Raw genomic sequence first — 26,509 nt, 5'->3', positions numbered from 1 at the left:
TTTCTGTGCGCTTTGCCCTCAGAGTCCTATTTTAGCCGAGGTCAAATGCGGAAACTGTGTTAGCATCACTCGGTGGACGTAACATCGTCTTCATCTGACAGTGATTTTTTAAAGACCACAACATAAATTATGTCTATAATATTCAATTTAAAAGTATTACATTTTGTTTGTTTTGGGCATTCTTCTTCTTCCCCTTCTAACCAGCAGAGAGCTGGAGTCTGCTGACAGAGAGAAAGAGGGATGTTGAGCTGGAGATAACTTAGGGCCGGAGTGAGAGCAACCGTGTGGTCTAGTCCAGGAGGAACGTACATTCTTGGTCACGCCACACCAAGTCTGTGGTCGTAACTTATTTCCAGCTGTCACTCAAATGTGAATATCTGAGGGTCCTTACCTGAGTGGTGTGGGTCTCTCTCTGTCTCTGAAACGATGAGGTCGTGAAGGTGCTCACAGAAAATCTGGGGAACCCCTCTTCTTCAGGTAAACCTGTTGAGGTCAACACCAAGTCGAGGTTAAGTTGGGTGTCCTTCCCCCAAATAAAAAAAGCTGTGTACTTACTGCAAAAAAAGTCTACTTTTTGCATCTCATGGATGGAAATGATGGTCAGCAAATACTCATTGGATAAAAATTTCCTAAGGAAACATGGGAACACAAAATACTGTTGCAATTCCATTAAATAAAAGATGCAGGATGTTGAAAAAAGCAATGAAGGGATGGTGAGGAAATGTTCCATAATGGCACAAAGTGAGCAGAGAAGTACTGTAGGGGAAACTGAGGATGGTTTGGTGAAGCAGCGACAGCAGCGGGAGGAGCCTAAGGGCCTCAGAGAGTGAACGGGTACCTTGGGCCACTACAGTGGAAAGTTGGCATCTCATTTGGGCCGCAGGGAGGAGAAGAGGGGAGTGGAGGACAGACCAGACATTATCGAGTCTACGCGTCACACGAACTCCATTGGCTAGTGTTCACACACAATGGGGAGGAAGGGGTTGGTGGACTCCTATGAGGAAAAGGCCATGGTAACTGCCCACCCCCAGCAGACCAATTCATCACCAGCCTTGCAGGACAAATAGAGGGTTCAAGGACATGGATAGCCCCCACTGAAACACTACAGAAGTCCCCATAGGCACCAGAGGATTTTATCAGTGATCCCTCACGATAGAAACAGGGTTTCTCCACCTCAGTGCAGCTGGCGCTTTGGGCTGGAAGTTTCTCCGTTGTGGGGCTGCCCTGTGCACTGTGGGATGGTTAGCAGCATCTCTAGTCTCTGCCCTATATGGTAGTAGCACCTCACAACTGAGACAGCCAAAAAATGTCCCCCTGGTGGCAAAACCACCGCTGACTCAGCACCAACAGGAGACAGGGGTTGAGAGTCACCACAAGTGACTTGTTCATAAAGATAAAAGCAAAAATGAATGACTGGGACCTCATGAAGATAAAAAGTTTCTGCACTGCAAAGGAAACAATCAACAAAACTAAAAGGCAACCGAAAGAAAGGGAAAAGGTGTTTGCAAATGACATATCAGACAAAGGGCTAGTATCCAAAATTTATAAAGAACTCACCAAACTCCACACCCAAAAAACAAATAATCCAGTGAAGAAATGGGCAGAAGACATGAATAGACACTTCTCTAAAGAAGACATCCAGATAGCCAATAGGCACACGAAAAGATGCTCAATGTCACTCCTTATCAGGGAAATACAAATCAAAGCCAGACTCAGATACCACCTCACACTAGTCAGAGTGGCTAAAATGAACAAATCAGGAGACTATAGATGCTGGCAAGGATGTGGAGAAACAGGAACCCTCTTGCACTATTGGTGGGAATGCAAACTGGTGCAGACACTCTGGAAAACAGTGTGGAGTTTCCTCAAAAAATTAAAAATAGATCTACCCTATGACCCAGCAATAGCACTGCTAAGAATTTACCCAAGGGATACAGGAGTGTTGATGCATAGGGGCACTGTACCCCAGTGTTTATAGCAGCACTTTCAACAATAGCCAAATTATGGAAAGAGCCTAAATGTCTAACTGACAAATGGAGAAAGAAGATGTGGTTTATATACATAATGGAATACTACTTGGCAATGAGAAAGAATGAAATCTGGCCATTTGCAGCAATGTGGATAGAACTGGAAGGTATTATGCTAACTGAAATAAGTCAGGCAGAGAAAGACACCATATGTTTTCACTCTTATGTGGATCCTGAGAAACTTAACAGAAGACCATGGGGGAGGGGAAGGAAGAAAAAAGTTGAAGAGGGAGGGAGCCAAACCATAAGAGACTCTTAAAAACTGAGAACAAACTGAGGGTTGATGGGGGGTGGGGAGGGAGGGGAAAGTGGGTGATGGGCATTGAGGAGGGCACCTGTTGGGATGAACACTGGGTGTTGCATGGAAACCAATTTGACAATAAGTTTCATATTAAAAAAAAAAAAAGATGGAAACATGAAAAGAGGAAAATTACCTGACGGAATGAGCTCAATCCAGGGGCCTTAAATTATGAAGTGATAGCTGCTCTTCTCTAAAATTGTAATTAACCAGTATGGTATAATTGATCAGGCATATACAGGCTTCCCAAATTCAAGATCATTGGGAAATCACTGCACGCTTTTTCAGATCAGGAGTGAGTGAGCTCCCCAGGAAGTCCACAGAACCCTATCAGCACATAACAAGCCCCCCTACCCCCAGTCAATCTTCCTGTTACAGATACAAAGGCCTTGGCATGGAAAGGTTAGCTTCATCGAGACCAGGCACACTGGGGCCAGCACCTGGAAAGGGACAGGCCTACACATGGAAGTCATGGGGCAAGATGGGTCCTGGCCACAAGCAACAGCAATGTCTGAAGTTGGCCAGGGGAAATTATATTAGAGACTGGCATAGCAGGTGTGGGAAAGGGGCCAATCAATCAGTGTTTGAGTGATCTGGAAACTAAACCAGGAGGGAGGAATGATGGACACCTGAGATCAGTCACAAATTGGAATCCCAGGCATCCAAATAAGCAGGGAGTCAGCAAAAACTGGGTGTCCAGGCAGGAGGGCACAGCCGAGTCCGGGATTCATGTGTAGCAGGAGTGTCAGAGGTGTGGGGGCTGGTGGGGGAAACACAGAGCTGACTGACGAGCAAGGACAGACGTCCACCTTCTGGAGCACTGGGTTCCAGGAATTGGACGGTGGGGAAGAAAGCTGTCATCCATTTTCCAAAACTAAATTATAAATCAGAAGTTTGTGCCCCAAATAAAACAGAAACTCAGTGTGCCGAGGATACAAACTCAGAGCCAAATCAATAGCATAATGTGCTATATATCACGTCATAAAGAAAGTTAAGAAGTATTTGTGGTCATTGTCTGAATAAGGCACTGGGAAATACAATGACTAAAGGAAAGTCCTGCCATTGCACAGGAGTGGCCTTCCACCAGCACACACAGCAGGGTGATTTGTGGGTTAGCATCCTGGAGAGAGCAGGGATGAATTATGATGGAGGGGATTAGGGGAATGTGATGGTGGGGACGCCAAAGGGTCTGGGCATTCCGGGATGAGAAGGCTCCGAATGGTCAAGAAGGTGAGATGGGCCTCCTTGGGAGAGCTCCAGGGAAGAAGTTCCAGATGGTTCCATGCCTCAGGAAAGGACCACTGAGAGGGTGTGGTCAGTGGGGGCCCCTGCAGAATGTGCTGGAAGGTAGAGAGATCAAGGGCAAGCACTTCACATGCCATCTCACAGATGTCTGACAGTAGCCTGTAAGCCACGGGCAACACTGTGGGTTTCCAGAGGGGATGGGATATGACGCCATTTTACCTGAGTGGTGAGTGAAGAGGCATTTCTTACCTGTTGACTAAAGAAATCACTGATCCCAGAACCTGTGGCAGGGTCACCAGGGTAGGGACAGAGGGTGTCACTGTGGGGCAGGTGAATGTGTGGGGACCCCGGTGTGGAGGGGGGGTCAGGGAGAAGAAAGCGGTGCTGGAAACCTTGGTGTGGATGGTATCTCCTCCCCTTGGGCAGGTGCAGGTTGGGGGAGAAGCTGAGACTGACCAGCCTGGGGTGCAGAAAACCCTGCCTGGATGTCTATAGCAAACAGGTGGGAGAACCCCACTTGGGCCAATATACCCAGCAAGTGGAAGCAGCAGATAAAGTAATAGCCAGGCAGCCCTGGAGGTGCAGACGATGTTAGAAGGCAGAGTTTTGTTCCGCTTTGTTTTTGACCAAAAAGATTTCTATCTTATTGTCATATCGGAAGCAGCACGTGTTAAAGGCAAATAATCTAAAAGTGACACCAGAAGAAAAAAAATTTGTGGAGGAAAAATGTATTACTATCTCTATTTGAACATTTAAAAATAAACATATGACAAAAATCATAAAAATTTATACATATAAAATATTTTACATAAATTTTATATATAAATATAAAATATTAAAAAATGAAAAAGAATACAGAATATTTAAATACACTAAATAAAAGGCTCTATTGTTCTTAAAACATCCTACAAATCAAAATAAAGGACCTACTGTCAGATTTTAAAATACGGGAAAAGAATATGTATAGAGAGGAAAGAGAGTATATGGCCCCTAAATGATGAACATGTTCATTTTCATTAAGTACCTGAAGAAATGCACATAAAGGTACAATAACTTAGCCACCTTATTGGTCAAGATAACAAATATTTCAAAACTTTTTGTTACTGAAATTTCATACACATATAAGAGTCAAGAGAATATGCAAGGAAAGTCCACGTGCCCATGACCAAGCTTTGGGATGTTCGTTATTTCAATTTTGTTTCATTTACTTCTCATTAGCTTTGAAAAAAAAGAAAGAAAAGAAAGATGTAGCGATTGTGTCATTTCACCTGTCAGCTAGCCAAAGACCCCAGAAAAGGCCCCAAGTCTTGGGGTAAAGAATTCTACTGTGTTCCTACCAAGTTAAAGGTTCTTGATCAGTGTTGGGGGCCATCGAAGGTCAATCTGGAACCTTTATTTGTCGACTTCCATTGAAGGCTTCTACCATGGACAATTGCTCGCACATACTCATGAACGTGCTTTCGTTTTCTTGCAGCCACAGCCTTGTCCCCAGACCCCATTCTGTGGTGATAATTCCCAGTGGATGTAGTTCTGTGTCCTCAACACATTCTTACTACAGCGGCAACAGTGGGCCTCAAAATGCTAAGCATGTCCATTTGATATGAAACCATCCGTTTAAGGAGCCATGCTTATCCAAATTAGAGCAAGGGCTAAGAACTTCTGAAACTGTCCCTGTCCTACTCCCCAGATACCCAGCTCTTCTGTTCAAAGAAAGCATGCAGAGGCTCCGAGAAGGCATTCCCCACCTGCTGATCTGGGCCACGTAATAGATGGCAGCACTCTGTACAACATGCTGTTTGGCACTGGGGCTTGGCAGGGGGGAGTCAGGAAGTCATCAGCCTTGATCCAGGGGCCAGGTAGAGGGAGGAGGCTCCCTGCTCCTCTCCCTGAGCAGTGGGTGCTGCTCAGAGCTTTGTCAATTCATCCTTCCCCGGGATGCTCAGGGGAAGTGTATTTAGGACACTCTCCTCATCATGTGCAGTGTGGATCCAGGCCCTGGACTTCCCTGAGTTTGTAAGGTGATTTTGAAAAGGGAGAGACTCTGCGGTGGTGAAGTCTACGCATAAAACCCCGTGGGTTCATGTAGAGCCTTCTAAGAAGAGAAGAATAGGGCAGGCTGGAGAGGGTGGTGTGGCTCTGAGTCTTAAGTAATGAACCCCTTAGAATCTGCCAGCCACAATCCCTGAGGCTCTGTTGGGACCCAAGTGTGTTTAGTTGATAGCAATATATGATTCTCCTTGCGTGTGCTCCCAGCTTACCAAATACCTCCGATCTCAAAGTCATGATTCTCCTGGTTTTTGTGAAACTGCATGCTGGCGTTCCCGTCTCTGATCATTTATTCTGTATCTCCACGCCGGTCCTTCTCAAAGTATGTTTCTCAAAGCTTGGCACTCCACATAGTTTTGTGGTCAGATTTTTTCCTCATTTCTCTTTAAAACTTTTCCTCTGATGCTGCAAATGATCCCCATTTCTCCAGCTCCCGTGAAAATCCTGCCTTCCCTATCTTTCCCTCCTGGAGCTCCCCTTAGACTCCCGAATTATCACCAGCATTTATGTCACGACTGTCTACCGCCAGAAGTCCTTCTCATCGCTCAAACTCCAAACCCAACCCACAGGATAAACCTCTCAGAACTCCGTTTCTTCTGTGAAAGAGTGCGCTGTTCTCTCCCTCCTATCCCAGTCCACCCTGGAACATTCTCCTTGGTGTTAACAGGACCAACCCACACCTGCTGTTCCCAACCTCAGGCTTTGTTCCACTCTTCACCCTGAGTAACACAATCAGGGAGGTTTCTCCAAAAGAGCCGATGTATGGTGCCCCACCCTCTCCAAGCAAAGATGAGTCTTCCAGAGACACTCTTTGAACTGGCATTCAACGCCATCTTATTCACTGACCTACGCCATCAAAGTAGCTCACTCCGATCCCGCCACGGAGATAGATTTTCTTCCCTGGAAGGTGTGTCCTTCTAGTCTGAATCTCCTTCATTTTGAAAATCCCAATCCTCACCAGGAGCATCTGTGAAATCCCAGCCCTCGTGAATCTCTTCCTCCATGTGGTGGCAACACCAGAGCGCTCCTTTTTTGTGTGGTTGACCTGACACTTGTCACTGGCTGCCCTGTTCTGTGATCTCTCTTGACACATAATGCTAATGCTCTACATATGCTCTGCTTATACCCAAAGAGCACCTCGTGATTTGCTTAGACTTCCTACTGCTCTGCACGCATTGCACAATGCCTGCATGCAACTGGTGCTTAATAAATGCTTTGTGACTGATGTGCACCTGCCTCTCACTAGGCTTCTTCAGGCCATTCTGTCCTTTATATTATTTTGAATCTTCGAACCCTCCAAGGGATTACACAGAACCTTTCCTGGAACGCTCCCATAAATCCCGACGTCCATTCATTCCACCAAAATGATATGCGAGTTTGACTCTATGCATGTGTGTATTGGGGTCGATGTCATTGGCATAGATTCTAGCATTACAGTCTGTCTGGTCTTGGACAAATTAATTCGCGGCCTTGTGCCTTATCGACATCATGCATTTTTGTTTTTATTGGACACATTTTTCAGTGATCTTGCAGCTCCAAGAAACCTAAGCTTTTCTGATATCTGTGTATTAGGTAATGTATATCGAGCACTATTTGGGGTGGCATCATTGTACCTCATAACAATCCCATACGGCAGGTCCCCTGATTATCCCCATTTTTAAGATGAGAAAACAGAGGACCAGAAAGGTTACGTAATTTGCTCACAGCCATGGAATCAATGAACCTCAGAGCTGGGGCCTGAGCACAGGCAAACAGGAACAATGCAGCGTTGCCAGGAAAGAACAGTCAGCCTTTGAATCCAGCTGTTTTTAATCGGGACTTCTTAACTACAGTGGAGGAGATTTAATTAAATGGAGTCCAAATTAGCAATTATTCAATATGACTTCAAAATATTTTTAGCCAGAAGGAGTGGGGCAGGGCTTTCTACATGCCCGAGAAGCTGGCTTTCTTTGCAAAGCTACCTTCTGCTGCTGAAAATAGATAATTGCACAATATTCCAGATTGTCAAGTGAAGGCTTGCTTCCTCCTGGCAGCCAGCTTTTGAGTCAGACAACAGTATGAGTTCCAAAGAATCTATACAATTCCCATAAACAAAGTGATGTTGTAAAACGTATATGTGAATGTTTTTCACGGGCTCCAACCAGAGGAGCCCTGCCAGCATTCCACATCTACCTCGAGCAGTGCTGACGAAAGCCGTTTTTAGATGTTTCCAGAATCACTGGGGTTTGGTGCTGCAGTGGCGCTCGGTTCGATACGGAATCTACAAAAAATGCAGAGCGTCCCATCCAGTCCGTCCCCACGGAAAGCCCTTTACACCCAGATAACCCTTACTGCGCACCGACGATAAACATAACGCAGATAAAAAGAGAGATAGTCTTCACAGAATGACAAATGTAAAATCAAATGCAATGACTGTGTTCTTTAGTTGCCATTTGTTTCCTGATGCCCAGCAATAAAATGTATATTCACTGAGCAGCAAGCAAGCAAATCATACTGAACATAAAATGGCCTGGCTGGAACTTCTTTATGTCTTTATTTCCCCCACGAAATAAACATCTTTATACTCACAATATTTTGTGTGATACAACGAAAATGTCCTAACACTGAAAACTGTTCTTTAATCTAATGATAAATACCCACAAGTCCAGGGAATAATTAAGTATACCAAAAAAGATCTAAGTCTGTGTTCACATCAATAAAAGGATGGCAATTAGAGTAAATGATAGCTATAATTACCCACACATAACTATACTTCAGCAAACGAACAAACAGAGAATTATTTCTGGGAAGCAGAGGTAGCATGCAGATCCTGGCATTCAAGATAAATCATTTCCTAGAAAAATAACACTATTTCTGATTCAATTAGAATTCCAAGTTATTTTAAACATTTATTTCCATCTTGCGCCTTTATTTAGAAAGCACACGGACTATCCCTGGTGAATTAGGAATCGGTACCAGTAACCGCTTTCAGAGCGAGGATGGGTCACACCTACATCAGGCGTGGCACAGGTGTCATATCGGGTCAGTTCTTATCATACTGATGGGCAGAAGTTTTCTGACTCCACACCCTGCACAGAACTTACTGGTCCCTACGTAACATGCAACATGGCCCCAGTCGGTAAGTGCTTACCCAGTGCTAAGTATCCACGGCACGGTGCCCGATGCTGTAATGATGATGAGAAGGTGGCAAGAGCCGGGACATCCATGGTGTTCATGAAAATAGAACCACATAAACGTGGCAAGTGGCTTTGAAAGACTGAAATCCCAACTGAAATAATTTTCCTTTTGTGCGTGTGGCTCCTGATTATTTCCAAGGGATCATCAATTAATGACAACTCAGAACTAGCTTTATTTTAAACTCTGGTCCCTATGAGATTTAAGGGGTAGTGTGTTCTAGGGTCTGAACATTTGTCAGATGCTGAAGTTGAGAAGCCCGAGAGCCCTACATATTTAATGTGATACTATTAATTTCAGGCAATGTATTCCACAAAAATTTCCATCTGGGGCTAGAGGATTTTTTGTCTGTTCCATTGGTTTTTGACTTTACTTTGATTTTTAGAGTAAAACTCACAGATTTTTGTATGAGGTTTTCCAGGATTATTGTCCAAGCCATAACGTTTGGCTTTTGACTCAGGACACAGACAAATTAAATAATTTGGTGACAACAAGTTTCTATTTTCTTTTTCTTTATGGTAGGATAAACTTCACCCAAGTTGCTAGGGAGAAGGACACTGGGTGAAATTTTAGCAAAAACGAATGAGGATAAGGTCATCTTTCTTAAATAGATGTGTATTCAGTTTTGGTCATTCTAACATATTTTAAATTCCTTTTTTTTCTGTTTAGTGGTGATCTTTAAATGCTCCAAAATTGCAAGGAAAACAGGTATTAATTACTTTCTTAATGGGTAAGTGTAGTCCTTGTGAAATATACTTCTATCGCATACTTGCTGGCTATTATTGTCACTCAAATTCCATTTTTATTACATTAGGACTATTTAAGTTCAATATAAGGGTATACAATTGTTTTTGTTATCTTTACCTCCTCACAAAGGAATTACTTCTCACATCAGAGATTTCAGAAAGTAACCATCTTAATTTTTTTTAATTTAAAAAATTTTTACTTTATGTATGTAGGTATTAATTTATTCAGAGAGAGTGAGCGCATGTGCGGTCGGGGGTGGGGCCAGAGAAAGAGGAAAAGACAGAATCTTGAACAGGATTCACACCCAGTGTGCCTGATGTAGGGCTAAATCTCAGGACCGTGAGATCATGACCTGAGAGGAAATCAAGAGGTGAATGCTTCACAGACTGAGCCACCCTAACTCCCCAGAAATTCACCATCTTAAAAGAAAGATTGTATCTCAAAAAAAAAAAAAAAGAAAAAAAAAAAGGAAGATCGTATCTGTATACGTCCAGCTAAACAGATGCACATAGATGTGAACGTCAAACATTGACATGGGGAGTTTTACAAAATTCCTCTTTTAATTAAGATGTTGTCTCAAGGGTGGAAAGGTGGGAGATAATCTTGCTGTCTGACAGCTTATTTACTGTAAATCCTGGCAGCCCTAAAGGATGGAGTGCATGTACTGAACACATGTATGGCTATCTGTAATCAACTCAGATTTGTAGTTGTTGACACAGAGATATACCACGGTATTCCAAATGGGGGGAGCAGAACAGTAAAACTACATCCATGTATAACTCAAACTTTATAAAAATAACGCCAAATATACGATGTAGATACACGCATTTGTGTGAAAAAATAAAACTCAACACAGTGAAATAATAGACATTTTTGGAGTATTTCTAGGTAATAGGATTGATGGTAGTTTTTATTCTTTATTATTCTTCCCTAAAAGAATTGTTCTTCGCACTATTCTAAAACATGTATAATTTTCATAACATGCATGAAATTATAAATGCCACATTAATAATATGTTATTTTTAAAAGCTGTGAAATTCAGTCAGGAGACAATGTTTAGAAAGGTCAAAACTGGGGCACCTGGGTGTCTCAGCTGGTTAAGTGTTTGACTCTTGACTTCAGCTCAGGTCATGATCTCCTGGGATCGGGATCGAGCCCTGCATTGGGCTCTGTGCTGACAGGGCAGAGCCTGCTTGGGATTCTGTCTCTCCCTCTTTCTCTGCCCCCTCTCCCCCACGTTGCTTGTGCTGTCCCTCTCTCAAAATAAATAAAGAAACGTTTTTTTTTTTAAAGGCAGGACAATACTTTGGGGTCCCGAGAGCCTGCATCACTCTTTGCTGAACTTTGGTCTTTTCGCGGTGGCAATACAATTCGGTCAGTGGTTTCCTTTTTCTAGCGGTCTTTCTTGCTGGTAGAAAAATCCTTCTGTATCTTACTGATGTAAGATACTTACTGCCACCCCCCACCCCACACCTCCATTGCACCAAAAAGCCTCTGCCTTGTGATCTGCCTACTTTTGATCATTATTCATTATGCTTGCTTAATATGGTGGGTGAGATTCCTAAACACATTTGGGTTTTTCTCCTTGCATGTGATTCCAACAATCTTTTTTCCGAGTGTCAACAGAGAATCCCCACACTGCTCTGGAGACCTTAATGCTCTGTTCCCACCGACTACCTGCCTCTGGTCCCTCCAGGTAACCTGTGACTTGTCACTGCAGTGCCCTGCCTGGTTTTCATCCTACACCCGCTGTCCTCCTCCTGCTCTGGACCCTGGCGGAAAGCACACGTGGGCGGGCAATGTACTAGGCCTAGAAGCTGCACCCCCAGCCTCCCTATGTTCTCCTGGACCTAGAGGGACTTCTGACACAGGATGGGGAGGGACATCCCTATGCGGGATGCATAGAGTCCCTCCCTCCTGGAGCCCCTCCCCCCAGCCCCTCCCTCGCCAAACCCCCTCTTCCTTTCCAGAGTCCCACCCCCCTGGAGCCCTTCCTCCCCAGCACCCCCCTCCCAGAGCCTCTCCTCCCGGAGCCCCTCCCCTATCTCTCAACCCCTCTCCTCAGAGCCCCTCCCCTATCTCTCAACCCTGCTCCCCTCCCCCAGCTCCCCTTCCTAGGAGCCCCTCCTCCTGCAGCCCCTCCTCCCCTGCGCTCAGTGCTCCCATTCTGCAGGTTGTGTTGTGTTGTGTGTCGTTCTCTTGTGCTTTTCATGTGCATTTTCTCTACCAATGAAGTTGGGCTCTGAAAAATGTTTGTGCTTATTAATGTCCAAAAACAATTTCCTATTCAATAGTCTTGTTTATAAGTAAACTCTGAATATGAGTCTTCATTAGTTAAATGTGTTGAATACATGTGTATACTTATACACACACACACTAACACACACACACACACACAGTTTTTCCCCTTTGTGGTTAGCACTCTTTTGTGGCCTGTGTAAGAAGTTCTTCTTTCTTTTCCTACCTCTGAAGTTAAAAAAAATCATCCTATATTTTCTACTACAAATTTTATTTTATGTTTGACACTTGGATGTCTAATCCACCAGAAATCTTTTGTGTGTAGGGCACCAAGTAGGGGTCAAGTTCACTGTTTTCCTCACATGGGTAGCCATCGATTATCCTTCCCCCAGCGCCCTGCAATGCCAAGTTCGTCATAAATTAAGTGGTTATTTATGCAAGCTGGGAAGCTTTTCTTTATTCCCCCCTTCTTCTGCATCCCTAGTCTCTGGAAGAGTTTGTGTAATATTGGCATTGTTTCGTCCTTTTTAAAATTTTGAGGCAACTCACTGGAAAAGTCATTTGGGCCTAGTGTTTTCCTCATAGAAAAGTGTTCAATTACAAATTCAATTAATTTAATATTTACGTTACCGTTTAGCCTTTTTTATTTTTTTTGGGCCCATTTTGGTTAGTTGTATTTGTTTTTTAATGTGTCTCCTCATCTAAATCCACAAATTAAAAATAAATAAGTAAATTGGCAAAACTGTCTTGGCACAAACTGTTTGTACAATACTCAGTATTATTTTTCATTTCTGTAAGATCTGTGGCAGGTCTCTTTGTCCCCAGAGTTGGCCTTCTGGGTCCCCTTCTTTATTTCCCTGTCACCCTTGCAGGAAACTTGGCAATTTTATTCATGCTGCAAAGATTGTTTTTGTTTGAAAACTTTTGGGTTTGTTATTTGTTACCTATTTGTTATAAATTTCAGTGACACAGTTCTTACCTTTGTCACATCTTTCCTCCTACTTGCTTGGTGTTTAATTTGTGGTTCTGTTTCAAACTTGTTGACATTTAAAAACCCCAATTTTTGGCCTTTCTTCTTTTGTAATGTATGGGTTTACAGACGTACATTTCCACTGATTAAGACATTAGCAGTATCCTGTGCGTTCTGTTATGTTTTCATTGGCATTCGTTCCAATATTCTGTGCCTTCCCCTCACATTTAAATGTTAAGCATCATGTTTTACATGGTTTTCAGAAATTTTAGGCTTTAAAATATTGTATTAATCAATTCACCTTTTTTTAAAAAAAGCACAGCATGTTTTTTTTTAAATATTTAATGTTTATTTACTTTTAAGAGACAGAGCATGAGTGGGGCAGGGGCAGAAAGAGAGGGAGACAGAATCCGAAGCAGGCTCCAGGCTCTGAGCTGTCAGCACAGAGCCTGACATGGGGCTCAAACCCATGCACTGGTAGATCATGACCTGAGCCGAAGTCAGATGTTTAACCGACTGAGCCACCCAGGCACCCCAATCAACTCATCTATAATGGAAATTCACATTAAACGGGTCTCTTAAAATTTCATGGATTTCGAGTTTAGTCATTTTCAAAGGTGCTTTTGTGTCTACCATCTACGACCTTTCTATTTGGCCTGTTTTCCAGAAATCTCCGGTTTACCTCTTTTTTGACAACTTTTGGGTGGGCTGGCTTTTATTAATCTGTTTTACCCTCTCTATTAGTTTGGAAATTATGTACTCCACTATTATTCCTTCTGTGGTGGCCTTTGAAATTACAGCTAGTTTGAGTTATCTGTGCGTAATCAGAAACGCTGTTTTACCAGCTCGACTTCACTTGGTTTTTTCATTCTTTTTCCTGTTTGTATCTCCGAGAATTTGGGTATGCCTGGCCTTCATCTTCCAGTTCTTACCTTTTTCTAAAACTATCTTTAGCTCCTTTTCATTCTTACAGAAGTTTTTTATTGCTTATAAAAATCTAGGGACACTAGGGTGGCTCAGTCCATTAAGCAGCCGACTCTGGCTCAGGTCATGATCTCAGGGTTCGTGGGTTCAAGCTCCGTGTGGGGCTCTGTGCTGACAGCTCGGACCCTGGAGCTGCTTTGGATTCTGCGTCACCCCCCCCACCCCTCTCCTGCTTGCACTCTGTCTCTCTCAAAAATAAGCAAACAATTTTTTTTTTTTTAATTCTAGCTTGGCAATTATTTTATTTGAGCACATGACATACGTGACTTTGGTGTCTTTGGACTTCCATTGTTGCTCTTTGGAACTTGTCTTTTTTTTAACTTCTGGCTGCTTTTAAGATTCACTCTTAGTTACCCGTGGTTCACTATGATATGCCTAGGAGCAGTTTTGTTTTTATTTATTCTACTCAGGCTTTGTTTGTTTCAAGAAAAGTCACATTTATAGACAGAAAGATGTCTATAAATTTCGAGGAACATGTACATTCTTGTTTGTCAACAGCAATTCATGGCCCTCTGCAGTCTGCTATGGTCTGAGTGTCTGTCCCCCCTCCTCCCAAATGTTTATTTTGGAATCCCAGCCTTCAAGGTGATGGCTTTAGGAGGGAGGGCCTCTCAGAGGATGTTAGGTCATGAGGCTGGAGCCCTCACGACTGGGGTTCATGCACTTCTGAAAGAGACCCCAGAGCCCTGGCTCATTCCTTCCAATCTTGTGAGGACACAGGGAGACTGGCAATCAGCCAGGTGGAGGAGGGCCCACGTCGGCACCGACCGCACCGGCCCCGCTGATCGTGATCGTGGACATCCGGGACTGTGAGCAAATACTTCTGCTGTTGATGAGCCGCCCGGTCTGGGTATTTTGCTACAGCTGCCTGGACGGAACTAGACAGCAGACCATCCCCTGCCACTCACGCAGCCTTGGGCAATGTCGGATTCTTTCTGCACTTAGCGCAATGTGCTTGAGAGGCACCCGTTTCGTGGCGTGTAAGGTTAGTGCCCCCCCCAAACTTTTTTGGCTGTTTATCCACGTGCCAGGCAGCCTATACAATGGCCCCCAGTGAGCCCACCACCAGGCACTCACAACTCATCTAACCCCCTCCCATCGGGTAGCCGGCACGGATGACCTACAGACAGAATGTGGCAGACGTGCTGGGCATCGCCTGCAGGGGTGGGCTAGGTAAGGACCGCAGCCCCCACCCAGATGCTCTTTCTTGCTCTCTCATGGCCAGCTGCCCTGGTTCGAGGCCACCCTTATGGTGAAGGCCGTGTGAGTGGGCTGGTGAGGTCTGCCAGCGGCCATGTAAGTGATCCTGAAATTGGGCCACTTTTCCATCAAGCGACAAGATGACTAGGGTTTTGGCCAACAGTCAGTTGACAGCCGCCTCACAGGGGACCTTGCAACAAAGGCACTCCCCTCAGCCACAGCCAGATTCCTGACCCACAGAAGGTATGAAAACATAGCCTTTTGTTGAATTAAGCCTTTGAGTTCTGGGAGGCGGTAGTTTTTACACAGGAGTAGATAACGAACATGACCCGGTCACCAGTTGAAGGTATCCATTTTAAATATGTGTATTTTTTAATGCTGATTTATTCTTCAGAGAGAGAGAGAACACAAGTGGTGGAGGGGCAGAGAGAGGGGGAGACACAGAATCCAAAGCAGCATCCAGGCTCTGAGCTGTCAGCACAGAGCCCAACACAGGGCTCCATCCCATGGACCGTGAGATCATGACCTGAGCCGAAGTTGGACACTTAACCAACTGAGCCCCCCCCAGGCTCCTGGAAGGATATCCATTGTAGGTGATTATCAATAATCATTTGCACACAGGCATTCACATGGACACAGTCTTCTCCGCTGCCTGCATAATCTCTTTCTCTAAAATTCCGATGACTCTCTCAACCAAGACTTCCATGTCTCCAAACACTTTCTGGAATCCTTAATCTTCTCTTCGCTTCTTTGTGTTTCATTCCAGATATCCTCTGATTTATCTCCCACTTCCCAGGTTGTTTTTTTTTTTCCCTTCTCCCAAATGACTGTGTCTAATTAACTTTATACCCATCCTCTGTTGTACTTAATTTTATGACTATTTCTCAATTTCAGAATTTCCATTTGACACGTTTTTATAGTTTCCCATTGTTTCTGCTGATTCCTTCTTTTATCTCCTTGGGCAGAGTGTAAACATACTTATTTTAAAGTATGTGCGTTTGAACTCCAATCTTTCAGGACCCCATGGATGTAATGGCAATCAACAGATATTTCTGCTTGTTCATTTTTCATCTTGCTTTCTGTCCTCATGTGCTCGGTTTTTTTTGACTATGTGTTGAATTACTTGAAAAATGGTCTGTTAGAGCAGTTTGAAGCCTCAGATGCTGTAATTGTCCTTTGGGGGACACACACACACACACACACACACACACACACACACACACACACTCTGCCTCCCAGGCACCGGTGGGCCCTGTCAGTCCGGGAGGACCTCCGTCCAACATCAGGGATTGAAATGATCCATAACTGTGCTGTGGCTTCTAGTTGGGTCCACCTGACCTTTGGACACTTCAAGGCTCCAGCCCACGGCCTTGGTAGGCCCTGGACTTAGTCTCCCCACAATCCTTGGAGGCAGTCAGAAGTCCCTCCCCGCCTCTGAGTTGCCTTCTGGGGATGAGGAAAGTGCCCTGGACGTCCCTCAGAGAAAAGCCTAGAATGTCAGCCTCCTTGCTTGGCCTCTATACATTCCATACTGCCTTCCTCAGTGTCTTCCCAGGATCTCACTGTCTTAATAGTTTCCTAGTGCCTTTAATCAGATTAAACAACAAAGAAAGTTTTGGCCAGCTTTTCTGCATGTTCTCAGGAAAAGATTGGTCTGAATCTTCCCGAGATTCAAGTGGCTTTGTCTAAGCCACTATTTTGGATACACACAGTCTAGCCAAGTTCTAGATGATGCATTCATTGATACTCTCCAATTAGATGCTTAAGGCCTGTTTGGTGTTTACCATGACTTCAATATTATTTCCCTTCACACCATTCAGAGATGAGAAGAAAAAGGTATGTTTTTTTTTAAATTAAAACTATTGTTAAAGCACCTATCTCTTCCTTTGGTCCTGTATAATCTCATTTTATATTGGTTCCCACATATGAGATACTCTGTAACAATCTCTGAAAAGTCAACTAACACCAAATGCAACTGTAATTCTTTAACCTAACCAATAAAATGCTACAATACACCCTACAGTAAAGTTTATGATCTATGTTGCAGGTTTTAAGCCTACTTCATTTTTATGTCTCAAATCCATTCTCCCTAGAAAGTTGATAGAGCTTAATACTTTCATCTATTTACTTCCGAGTTTAAAAAGCACTTACCATTTGAGACAGAATTCCCATTTTCAGCCGTGATAGCACTTGAGAGTGAATTAGATAATTGAATTCCATGGTTATTTGCATTTCTGTCTTGAGTCTCGGATACAATTTCTGCTCTACCAGGATCATCTCGGCCAGTTAGGTTCATGTTAGTCTCAAAACCTAAAACAAATTTCGGAAAGGATTATTCTTTACTCATAAAATGGACCGAATAATTTAATAAAATAGTAGAAGAAAATAATAAAACTTACCAAATGAAACCTTAATTGTATGGTAAATTCATAATCACCGTTAATTAACTTTACGGCCTACAAAATATTCACCGAATTTTGCCACAACACTCTAACACATCATAGGAAATATTAAGTGGTGATAATGAATTTCATGATTTGTTATTTTCAAGCATATCTATACACAAAGTTTGATGTCGTAGTCTAATAACCTGTCACTGTAGCCCTGTGTGTCTTGAGAGCACTATTTCCTAAAAGAAGCATGGAAATAAATTCAGAAGTTTTCTCAATTATTAAATTAAGCAGAGCTGAGCCAACCCTCTAGATTGCAAAAAATCACAAATATATTTTCGGCATCATTACAAAATTAGTTATTATCCATTTAGGAAGATTAAACTTTACAACCCCACTTCTGGATTCTGTACACTAACCACATTACCTAATTGTTCACTGTCCGTCCCCTATCGGGGGCTTGGAGATCTATGAACATGGAAACTGTTGTCCATATTAGGCCAAAGAGCCAAATGAAGATTTTTTTTTTTAAATTATGTAGGAATAATAAAGTAAAACGCAGCAAGTGCCATAGACCAGAGCATGTCAAGCAAGCACAACTGTCCATCACAGGGTCAGGTGTGGCCCTCGCCACCTCCCATTCCCCCAATCGGGACCCCTCTGTTGGACTGGCCAGTGAGCCGTGATTGGCTCTTGCTTCCCCAGGGACCTCAAAAAGCTCCAACGTACTGGGGGATTTTTGTTCACCCCAGAATAAGCATGCTGCTTCTGATCTTTGTGTGCTGGGACACAGTGGATTGTGACTGCTGTTAGGTTGGCCTTTCTCAAGTTTTAGGCTAACAAATTATTCTAAAGGGATAAAAAGCATAATTCACTTTATTATACTTTACATGTGGCAGAACAGTTCATCTCCAGTGATCCCAAAGGAGGGAGGGAGGAAGGGAAGAAGGGGGAAGGTTGGATGGAAGAAGGAAGGATGGGGGGAGGGAGAAAAGGAAGGAGGGAGAAGGATGGAGGGAAGGAGGAAGGATGGAAGGAGGGAGGGAAAGAAAAAAGGAGAAGGCCAGCAGTCCAGAGCTGTGCCTCCAGGCTGCACCTGCCATGACCCTTTTTAACTCTTCCTTCTAGACATGATCTCCCCTTGCCCTTGACCTTACATTCAAGGAGCGCTGCATATCCAGGCATATCCAGAGCTCCTTACTGACCCGTGTTTCTGTGCTTTGCTGTATGCACTCCCCGGACCTAGAGCACCCCGTCCTCACCAGCCCTGCCTCTTCCTGCCCACCAGTGGGACTCCTGGTCAGAGCACCCACAGTGGCCTGTCATTTACAAGTGGAGTCTGGCCCAAAAGCACAGAGAGGAGCTAGGTCTGCCCAGATGGGAAGGAGTTTTTAGGCAGCAAATGCTGGATGAAGGCAAAATGGACAGAGCTTTGAAAACCGTGCAGGGGAGTTGAGATTCCAGGGACCGAGGAAGCCACTGCAGCTCCTGACAGGTCGCATTTAGGAACCAGGCAGAAAGGCTTTAGCCCAGCCAGTGTGCATAAGAACAGTGGTGAACCTGAGATCCGGGGGTCAGAACCATGTGAGGTCGTGACAACGAGCAGTTATCGAACAGGCTGGCACTAAATGAGTATCTATTTCATTCGGTTGACTGTAGTTTGCCATTAAAAAAAATCTGAAAGTCAGTAAAACTGGTTTGGATTTAAAGCCATCTCCAGGGTGCCTGGGTAGCTCAGTCAGTTGAGCATCTGACTTCGGCTCAGGTCACGATCTTGTGGACTGAGGTCGAGCCCTGCGTCGGGCTCTGTGCTGACAGCTCGGAGCCTGGAGCCTGCTTTGGATTCTGTGTCTCCCTCTCTCTCTCTGCCCCTCCCCTGCTTGAGCTCTGTCTCTCAAAAATAAATAAACGTTAAAAAAAATTTTAAAGCCATCTCAAGACATATTTATCTGCCTCTCTTCAAGCTATTTTTTTTTCATTCTTTAATTCACTTGCCTGCTGAATGCCTACTAGGTGACACTCTTCGGATGCTCCAGATGCGATTATGATGCTCACCTCCCAGTAGGACAACCAAGAAGTAAACAAACGAGCGGATCATTAAAAGTGGCAGCCTCCAGGCTGGGTACAAAGCTGAAGGGCAGCAGGGGTGAGAGTCACCGTGTCAGGCAGTTTGGTCAGGGAAGCATATTTAGGGGGTCGCACTGGGGCTCAGAGAAGGAGGGAAAAAAGTGACTGTGGAGAAAGACGATGTCCCACGCACATGAACACATAAGGCAGGAACCAGGGTGTAGGGTCCTAATGGGTTGGGCATGTGAAAGGAAGGGGCAGGTGGGACCGGGGACAGGCATATGGCCCGGGGCCTCGGAGGCCACCGCAGGAAGGAGCTTACGAAGGGTGTGAGCCAGAAAGCCCCTCACTGGGTAACTCGGGACAGTCCCCTTCCATCTGGCAGGACAAAAGTCAACCCTCCAAGATACTGCTTACACTCTTGGTACCAACGCTCAATGCTAGTTTCCCTCATAACTGATTCCCAGCTCGTAATAACCCACGTATTTGTAGTCAACACCTCCCATTTTGCTATGAGTGTTTTAAAAATATTTCCAGTCAGGTTAAACTGTAGCCAAGGACTGATTTTAAATTTGTCCTACACGTGAGGCTGGGATCCTTACACGACCTACTAAAATTTTCTTTATAGTTTTACCTTAAAAGCATATGTCCACCCAAGGATGGCTTTGGACTGGAAAGAGGATTTAAGTCCTTCTTCATGTAAAAGGCAAGCACTCACGGCCAATCTGATGGTGATCATTCACTTTGCTCTGACAAAAATTACCATGGCCTGGGGGTTTATGCTGGGCCACCGCTCTGCTAGAGGTGACATCTGGTTTTTCTGATTCTGAGCAGCTGTCTCTTCCACGCCCGTTTTCGAGATGAGCTCACTGAGGTTTGGGGAGGTTACCCACATGCAAACCTTTCTCAATTAGTAGGTGTTGCAGCCGGGTTCAGACCGGGGCGGGCCGGCTCCGCCATCCACCCACATTCACTCCTCCGCTTGGCCCTTCTATGCAAAGTCTTCCATCATTTCATTTGCTGATCAAAAGGATAAGGCAGCTGTTTTCCTGTGGCTTTATTGGATCACCGTGCCTCGGTGGTAATGAACTGAGAACCGTAGGGTAAGCATTATATTGCAGCCACTGAAAGAGTTGCAACATCGATATAGACGTCTCCACTTTGGCGTTATCCAATATTCATTAATATTAATTGCGGGGATGGTTCTTGGCTTACTAAATTCTGTGTCAGCCTCTGCTCATAAACGCCTTTGCTCCAAGTTAAATCCAAACACGCAAAGACGTCTGTGCCCCAACTTGTTAATGCCTGATTCAACTACAGTGAGGGTCAAACACAGAAACGCTCAACACTTTGATTTTGCTGTAAAGGGGCAGTTCGGTACACGAGTGGTTACAACATTCCTCGTGGAGAGTGTGCCTGGACCCTGCACTTAGGCAGTGAAGGAACTCCAGCAGCGAAAAATCAAGAGGACAGCGGCATGAAGCCTGGAGAAGCCTTACTTATAATTGTGCAAATACGAGTGCATCCTTTAGGGAGAATTCTAAGAGGAATCATCCAGAGCAAACCAAGCCGCGAAGCCTGTTCACGCCTCCAAGCGGTGGCCGCTGGGGTTTTGAGGGTGAAGAAAAGGCGGTCACAGTCACAGCAAAGGAAAATATCTGAGACTCTCAGGAAATCTAAGCAAACAAATACAGGCGTGTGTGCTGTAAAATCCTGTATAACGATTCGAGGTATGTCTGAATCACTTTTGTATCTGCGCGTGTTGTGTAATCAGTGGTTTATGCAATTCAGTGGCACCTCTGGTTGGCTGCTTCACCACACAAGTTAATTTGAATACCTGTGCTGTTTTCTCCCAGCCTGTAAACAGGACTGCTCTGTGACCCCTGCCTGGTGCTGTTGTTACAGGTACGGGAGAAATGAATCACCCTGGGATCTGACTCAAAGATAAAGCCTTGGCCTTTCCACTGGGATACGATTGTTAAACACAAGCATGCAACGTGGACACAGTTGAGTTGAATCTTAATCTAGGGGGAGAGTTCTAGCAAATCTCAGAAAACGGGAATTCAGTTTTGCTGTGTTCGTTTTTATGTAACGAAAATATCACACTGGGTGGGTGTGATCCTTTGAACACTGGGTTTCAAGAGAAGGTGATATTGCCCACCAGGAGACACGTGGCAGTGTCTGGAGACGGTTCTAGTCCTCACACTGGAGGAGGGGGTGGCTGCTGGTATCTAGTGGGTAGAGGTCAGCGATGCTGCAACGCCTCCAGCAATGCACAGCCAGCCAGCCCACCCCCGCGGTGAGGAATGGTCCTGCCCAGGATGTCCGTGGGGCTGAGGCTGAGAAGCCTAGGTCAGACGGTGCCATTTGCCCAGTCGAGTCTCTCCACTCATTTCTTATTTCATTTAGATTGAGGTCCAAAGGCTTCCTGTGGCTGAGACCATCCACCACCTGATTCCCGGCTCGTCCTGGACCTCATTTCCAACTACGCCCTTGCCACTTAAGCCTGGGGCCCCTCCGCTAACACATCCCCCTGTCCGGAGAGAGCATGGACAGAGCTCTGTGTGTAGCTTAGGCTCTGCTCAAATCTGCCCTGAGCAGACAGGCTTTCTGGACCACCTTCTAGAAGATAGCACCTCTCTCCGCCTCAGGTCAGTTTCTTTCCTTACTCCCGGCTTTAGTGCCCTGGGTGGTCCTTCTCACGGCAGGCACATTCCACTCCCATCATTTGTTTTCCGCCTGCCCCTTGTGGAGTGCAAGTACGGGCACAGGGTAGGTGCTCGATAAAATATTTGCTGAAAGAAAGAAAAAATAGATGGGGCGCCCAGGTGGCTCAGACGGGTAAGCGTCTGACTTTGGCTCAGGTCATAATCTCACGGTTCGTGGGTTCAAGCCCCGCGTTGGGCTCTGTGCTGATGGCTCGGGAGCCTGGAGCCTGCTTCAGATTCTGTGTCTCCCTCCCTCTCTCTCTGCCCCTCCCCTGCTCGCACTCTGTCTCTCAAAATAAATAAACGTTAAAAATTTAAAAAAAAAAAGAAAGAAAAAATAGAATAAAGAATAAACGAATTTCTATGACAAAATTGCTATAGAGACTTTGTTTTCTAAAAGGAAACTACGTGTTGTGTAATTGGAAGAACTGACGAAGTTACTGGCTGAAGAATTCATGTGAACGATGAGGGAGAAAAGTCAGGAACAGTTTCTCCTCGTTCATAAGAGATTACTGGAATCGTGAAAAGACTTCCACTGTTTTTACACGTTTGAGTTCTAATCTCTACTTATTTAAAATTATGAGGTGAAGAAAATTTCACGTTGTGCGAGGGGGACGTTTTCTCCATATTCAAAGGGCCAGAGCTGGTTGTTTTCCACCTGCTTGTTAACTTGAGTGGAGGAAAGGGCTTTGGGATCTTTGAAATCTGTTCCTGACCCACAGTAAGCATTCAGGTTTCTACTACTGTGCTACCAATCAGCAAGGTTTATGCGTGGTCAGGTTTTTAAGACCTTAGTTTACATGGTTTTAGGAACTTTAATGTCAGACAACTGCAAGGAGCGTGACAGATGTTGGCTCTGGAATCTTGGTGCCTGGACAGGGGCAGAGGGGGGTTGACCAGGAGTCTTGGCCGTGAGGGTCCCAGACTCACACTCACTTGCAAAGGCCAAGTCAGAAACCCAAGGGTCAGTTGGTCAATGCATGTAGTTATCGCTTGCATGAGACAGCTTTGCTTTATTTCCTCATTTTAAATAAACCTTCAATTCACTCCCTAAATTGTCATTTTTATTCTTTTTCTTTTTAAAAAAAATGTTTAGTGCTTATTTATTTTTGAGAGAGAGAGAGAGAGAGAGAGAGAGAGCGAGCGAGCATGATCGGGGGAGGGGCAGAGAGAGAGGGAGACACAGAATCCGAAGCAGGCTCCGGGCTTCGAGCTGTCAGCATAGAGCCCGACACTGGGCTCAAACTCTTCAACTGTGAGATCGTGACCTGAGCTGAAGTCAGACACTCAACCAACTGAGCCACCAGGCGCCCCATCATTTTTATTCTTTTTCTTAAAGACACTTCCACACCTGTCCCCCACCATGGTATAATCTTCAATGTCTGGAAAAAACGACTGTCTGGAAAGCCTTTCTGCCCACAGACGAGGGGAAACGAGGGGAGGGAGGAGAGAAGAGAGAGGAGAGGGAAAGGGCAGAGAGAAGTGGGCATAAGTTTGCAAGTTACGCACCGTCACCAGAGTGGGATCTAGCACGTTCTTAGGTAAGGAAGGGCATAACATAAAGACTGTATTGGGGGGGGGAGGGGCAGAGGGAGGAAGAGAGAATCTTAAGCTGTCTCCACGCTCAGCACAGAGCCCAACACCAGGCTTGATCCCATGACCCTGGGATCATGACTGGAGCCAAAATTGAGAGTCGGACTGTCAATGGACTGAGCCATCCAGGTGCCCCAAGACTGTAATTTTTAAATGTTATTAATCTAGCAAAAATGTGTCCAGCTGGATGAGGCTGGAGGAAAGTTCAGAGAGAAGAGCACAGAGCATTTAGGCTTGGGCAGGGTCAGAAGGACCGGCTGGGCAGGGAGGTCCGAGTTACAGGTCCCTTGGAGCTGAGGGACCTCAGTAAGTCAGCACCAGCCGAGGTGAGTGGACACAGGACAAGTCTGGGGCTGTGCACATCGACCTTCAAGGGACAGCCACATGCCCAAGGCCTAAACAGAGTGGCAATGATTTGAAGCAGAGCATTTATTAGGACTGAGAAGACCGTGTGTGGGAGAGACTCCAGGGTCTCTTGCAGGAGAGCGATGCAACCCCCCCCTCCCCGCAATGGGCAGCAGAAGGTGAGGCCCAGTGACGGTGGACACAAGCAGGCAGGTGTGGGCTGGGAGACAGGGCGGAGGGACAAAGGGGGGCTGAGGGCACCCATGCCACTGAAAGGTCGTACAGAACAAGTAAGGAATGAGCCACGGTGTGTTCCTTTAAGATGAATGCTAAGCACGTCATTTCGTTCTTAGTTACCTGAACTGGAGATAATTTTAGAGTGTATTTTGGAAACATAGGAGACAGGATCCAGGTTTCAGTAACGCAGGAGAGAAAAACAAACTATAGCCGTTTGACTGATTTAATACCGAGAGTGCTATGCAAGGCAGAAAAAATGTGAAAATACATTTTCAACTCATTACTCATGCTGGCTGGGATTCATTCCGCAACTCTATAGGAAAATTCCTCTTCTAGAAAGGCTATGCGCAAAGGGAATGTGCTTGCTTTTTCCTCTTTGGCATTAAGGAAAGGTACAAACAGCGAGACGTGGCTGGCATAGTCCTGCTACTTCTCGAGTTCTCGTTCCTAAAATTTAGGAGTTACAGCTGGACTGTGCTTACAGATACACATAGATGGTGTGTAATTAAATTTGGATGGGATCACTTAGCCCAAGTCGGCATCTAGTTTGTATTACAAGGAACAATGTCTTTTACGCCTCTGATTTTTCTAAAATCTTAGAGGAAGAAATACAAATAAGGGTTTAGCACTCCTAAATTGCCCTGCGTTCTGCTATAACAAGTTTCTAGGAAGTGAATTAAACTCTAAAAAAAAAAATACACGATAGCACAACCCAAACATATGGCTTATTGCCTCAGAGAAAGACAAATGTCAAGTGTAAGGATTCCCACAGACAGTGTCTGATCCTAACCTCAAATAAGCAGACAGACCTCATGTGCAGGCTTGCGTAACGAGACATGAGATGTATGCAGACTGGGGTCTTCCCTACAGGGGGTGCGTCTGCTCACACTGAGGGGTGCACGCTCAGTCTCTACAGCTTTTGTACAGCACAGGTGTAACGGACCCTAAGCCATGTGAATCTGACTTTATCGCCCCTTTGCTCATATTTGCAGAAAGGTGTCAAGGGAGGGCTGCAGGGTCTAAAAGTATCAGGGCACTGGAGACGGAAAACCAGATTCCCATGCGATTACCCTTGGGACGCACCTGCGTCCCACGATCCAGTTGTATTTCCATAGGAACTTGATTGCTTAGGAAAACAGAAAACAAAAAATAGAGCACTGTAGCAGTTGCAAAGGCTGCGTGGGTTGAGAAAACATAATTTCCCGACGCTACTGATCTTAAAAGGCTAACTCCGGCCCCCAGTGCACCTTCCTACTCTTTAACAACCCTTATGAAATCGCCGTTCTTGAGTAGATCAAAATCCCCCCTTGAACTTATGTTTCAAGCATTCTTCTGTGCCAGCAAGTGCCACAGATGCTGACCCTCCAGGCTAAGTAGGTTGGAACGGCAATGCTTCCTCGTCCCCCTCTCCGAACTCCTGCCACCCTCTCCCCTGCTAAGTGCAAGGAGGGGGTTGCACTAGAAAACACCAACTGAGTCAGGAAATAGAGTGATATCTTCAACAACATATGTGCTGAGCCGGGGAAGAATAGTAAAGCTAAAAAATGCCTGTGGGTATAAATAGGGCTTTTAGAACCCAGAAATGCACAGAAAATTATGTCGTGCCAATTTTCCTTTAAATTTAACTAGCTGGATCCTTTTGTGCCCATCTATCCATTCTGTCCCTGCCATAATGGGAAACAAATCACGCCAATCCCTTCCCTTTCCGTGTGCTTGGGTAGCTCGCCTCTCCTATAATTAGCTGAATATGCAACATCTAAACAACACGCTGGCCTGGCCCGGAGACCCATTCCTCATGTGTAATTTCATAGGTCATGCGGTTATTTATATTGCTGTTATTTTTACATTTCCCAAGTGCCAGGTGGTAATGTAAATCCAGGAGTCATGGAATGCAGCTCTGTGGGCCCTGGCGGGGGAGCGCTTTGGTTTAGGGAAATGGGTCCCCCTCACTTTCCAAGGCGAGGAGGATAATATTCTGCTCTTTTATCAGGAACATGTAGTATTTGTGACACCCGTGGGGCATTGCGTGATGGAACACAGAGGAGTCCCATGCCCTTCTACTGGCACACGCATCCTTTCTTACGTCAACGTCCATCCCTGGATCTGATAGAACCTCGGAGGGCATTTATTTAATTTTTGTGAGAACTGTATGGAGTCTATTTTGTCCTCCCGGTATTTGGTCGCCTTTATATGTAGCTAGTAATAGAGCCCTTCTTGGATCTTTAATAGATAATCTGCTT

General features: G+C 45.0%; 1 protein-coding gene across 3 annotated transcripts in view; it reads right to left on the bottom strand.

The window, feature by feature from the left end:
* MYO16 (myosin XVI) overlaps positions 1 to 26,509 on the bottom strand; it is a 605,690-nt gene that overhangs the window by 25,952 nt on the left and 553,229 nt on the right. For all 3 annotated transcript variants that reach the window (XM_027065214.2, XM_053217786.1, XM_027065212.2), the window contains exons 33-34: positions 17,081 to 17,239; positions 392 to 483 (exon numbers count right to left, since the gene is read on the bottom strand). In XM_027065214.2, the coding sequence (XP_026921015.2) occupies positions 392 to 483; positions 17,081 to 17,239 (251 nt within the window). The remainder of the gene's footprint in view (positions 1 to 391; positions 484 to 17,080; positions 17,240 to 26,509) is intronic.

Source organism: Acinonyx jubatus, chromosome A1, assembly GCF_027475565.1.
Source record: "Acinonyx jubatus isolate Ajub_Pintada_27869175 chromosome A1, VMU_Ajub_asm_v1.0, whole genome shotgun sequence".
NCBI lineage: Eukaryota > Metazoa > Chordata > Mammalia > Carnivora > Felidae > Acinonyx > Acinonyx jubatus.
Note: the sequence above shows the minus strand (reverse complement) of the source record. Positions and strands in the feature narration are given on the sequence as shown.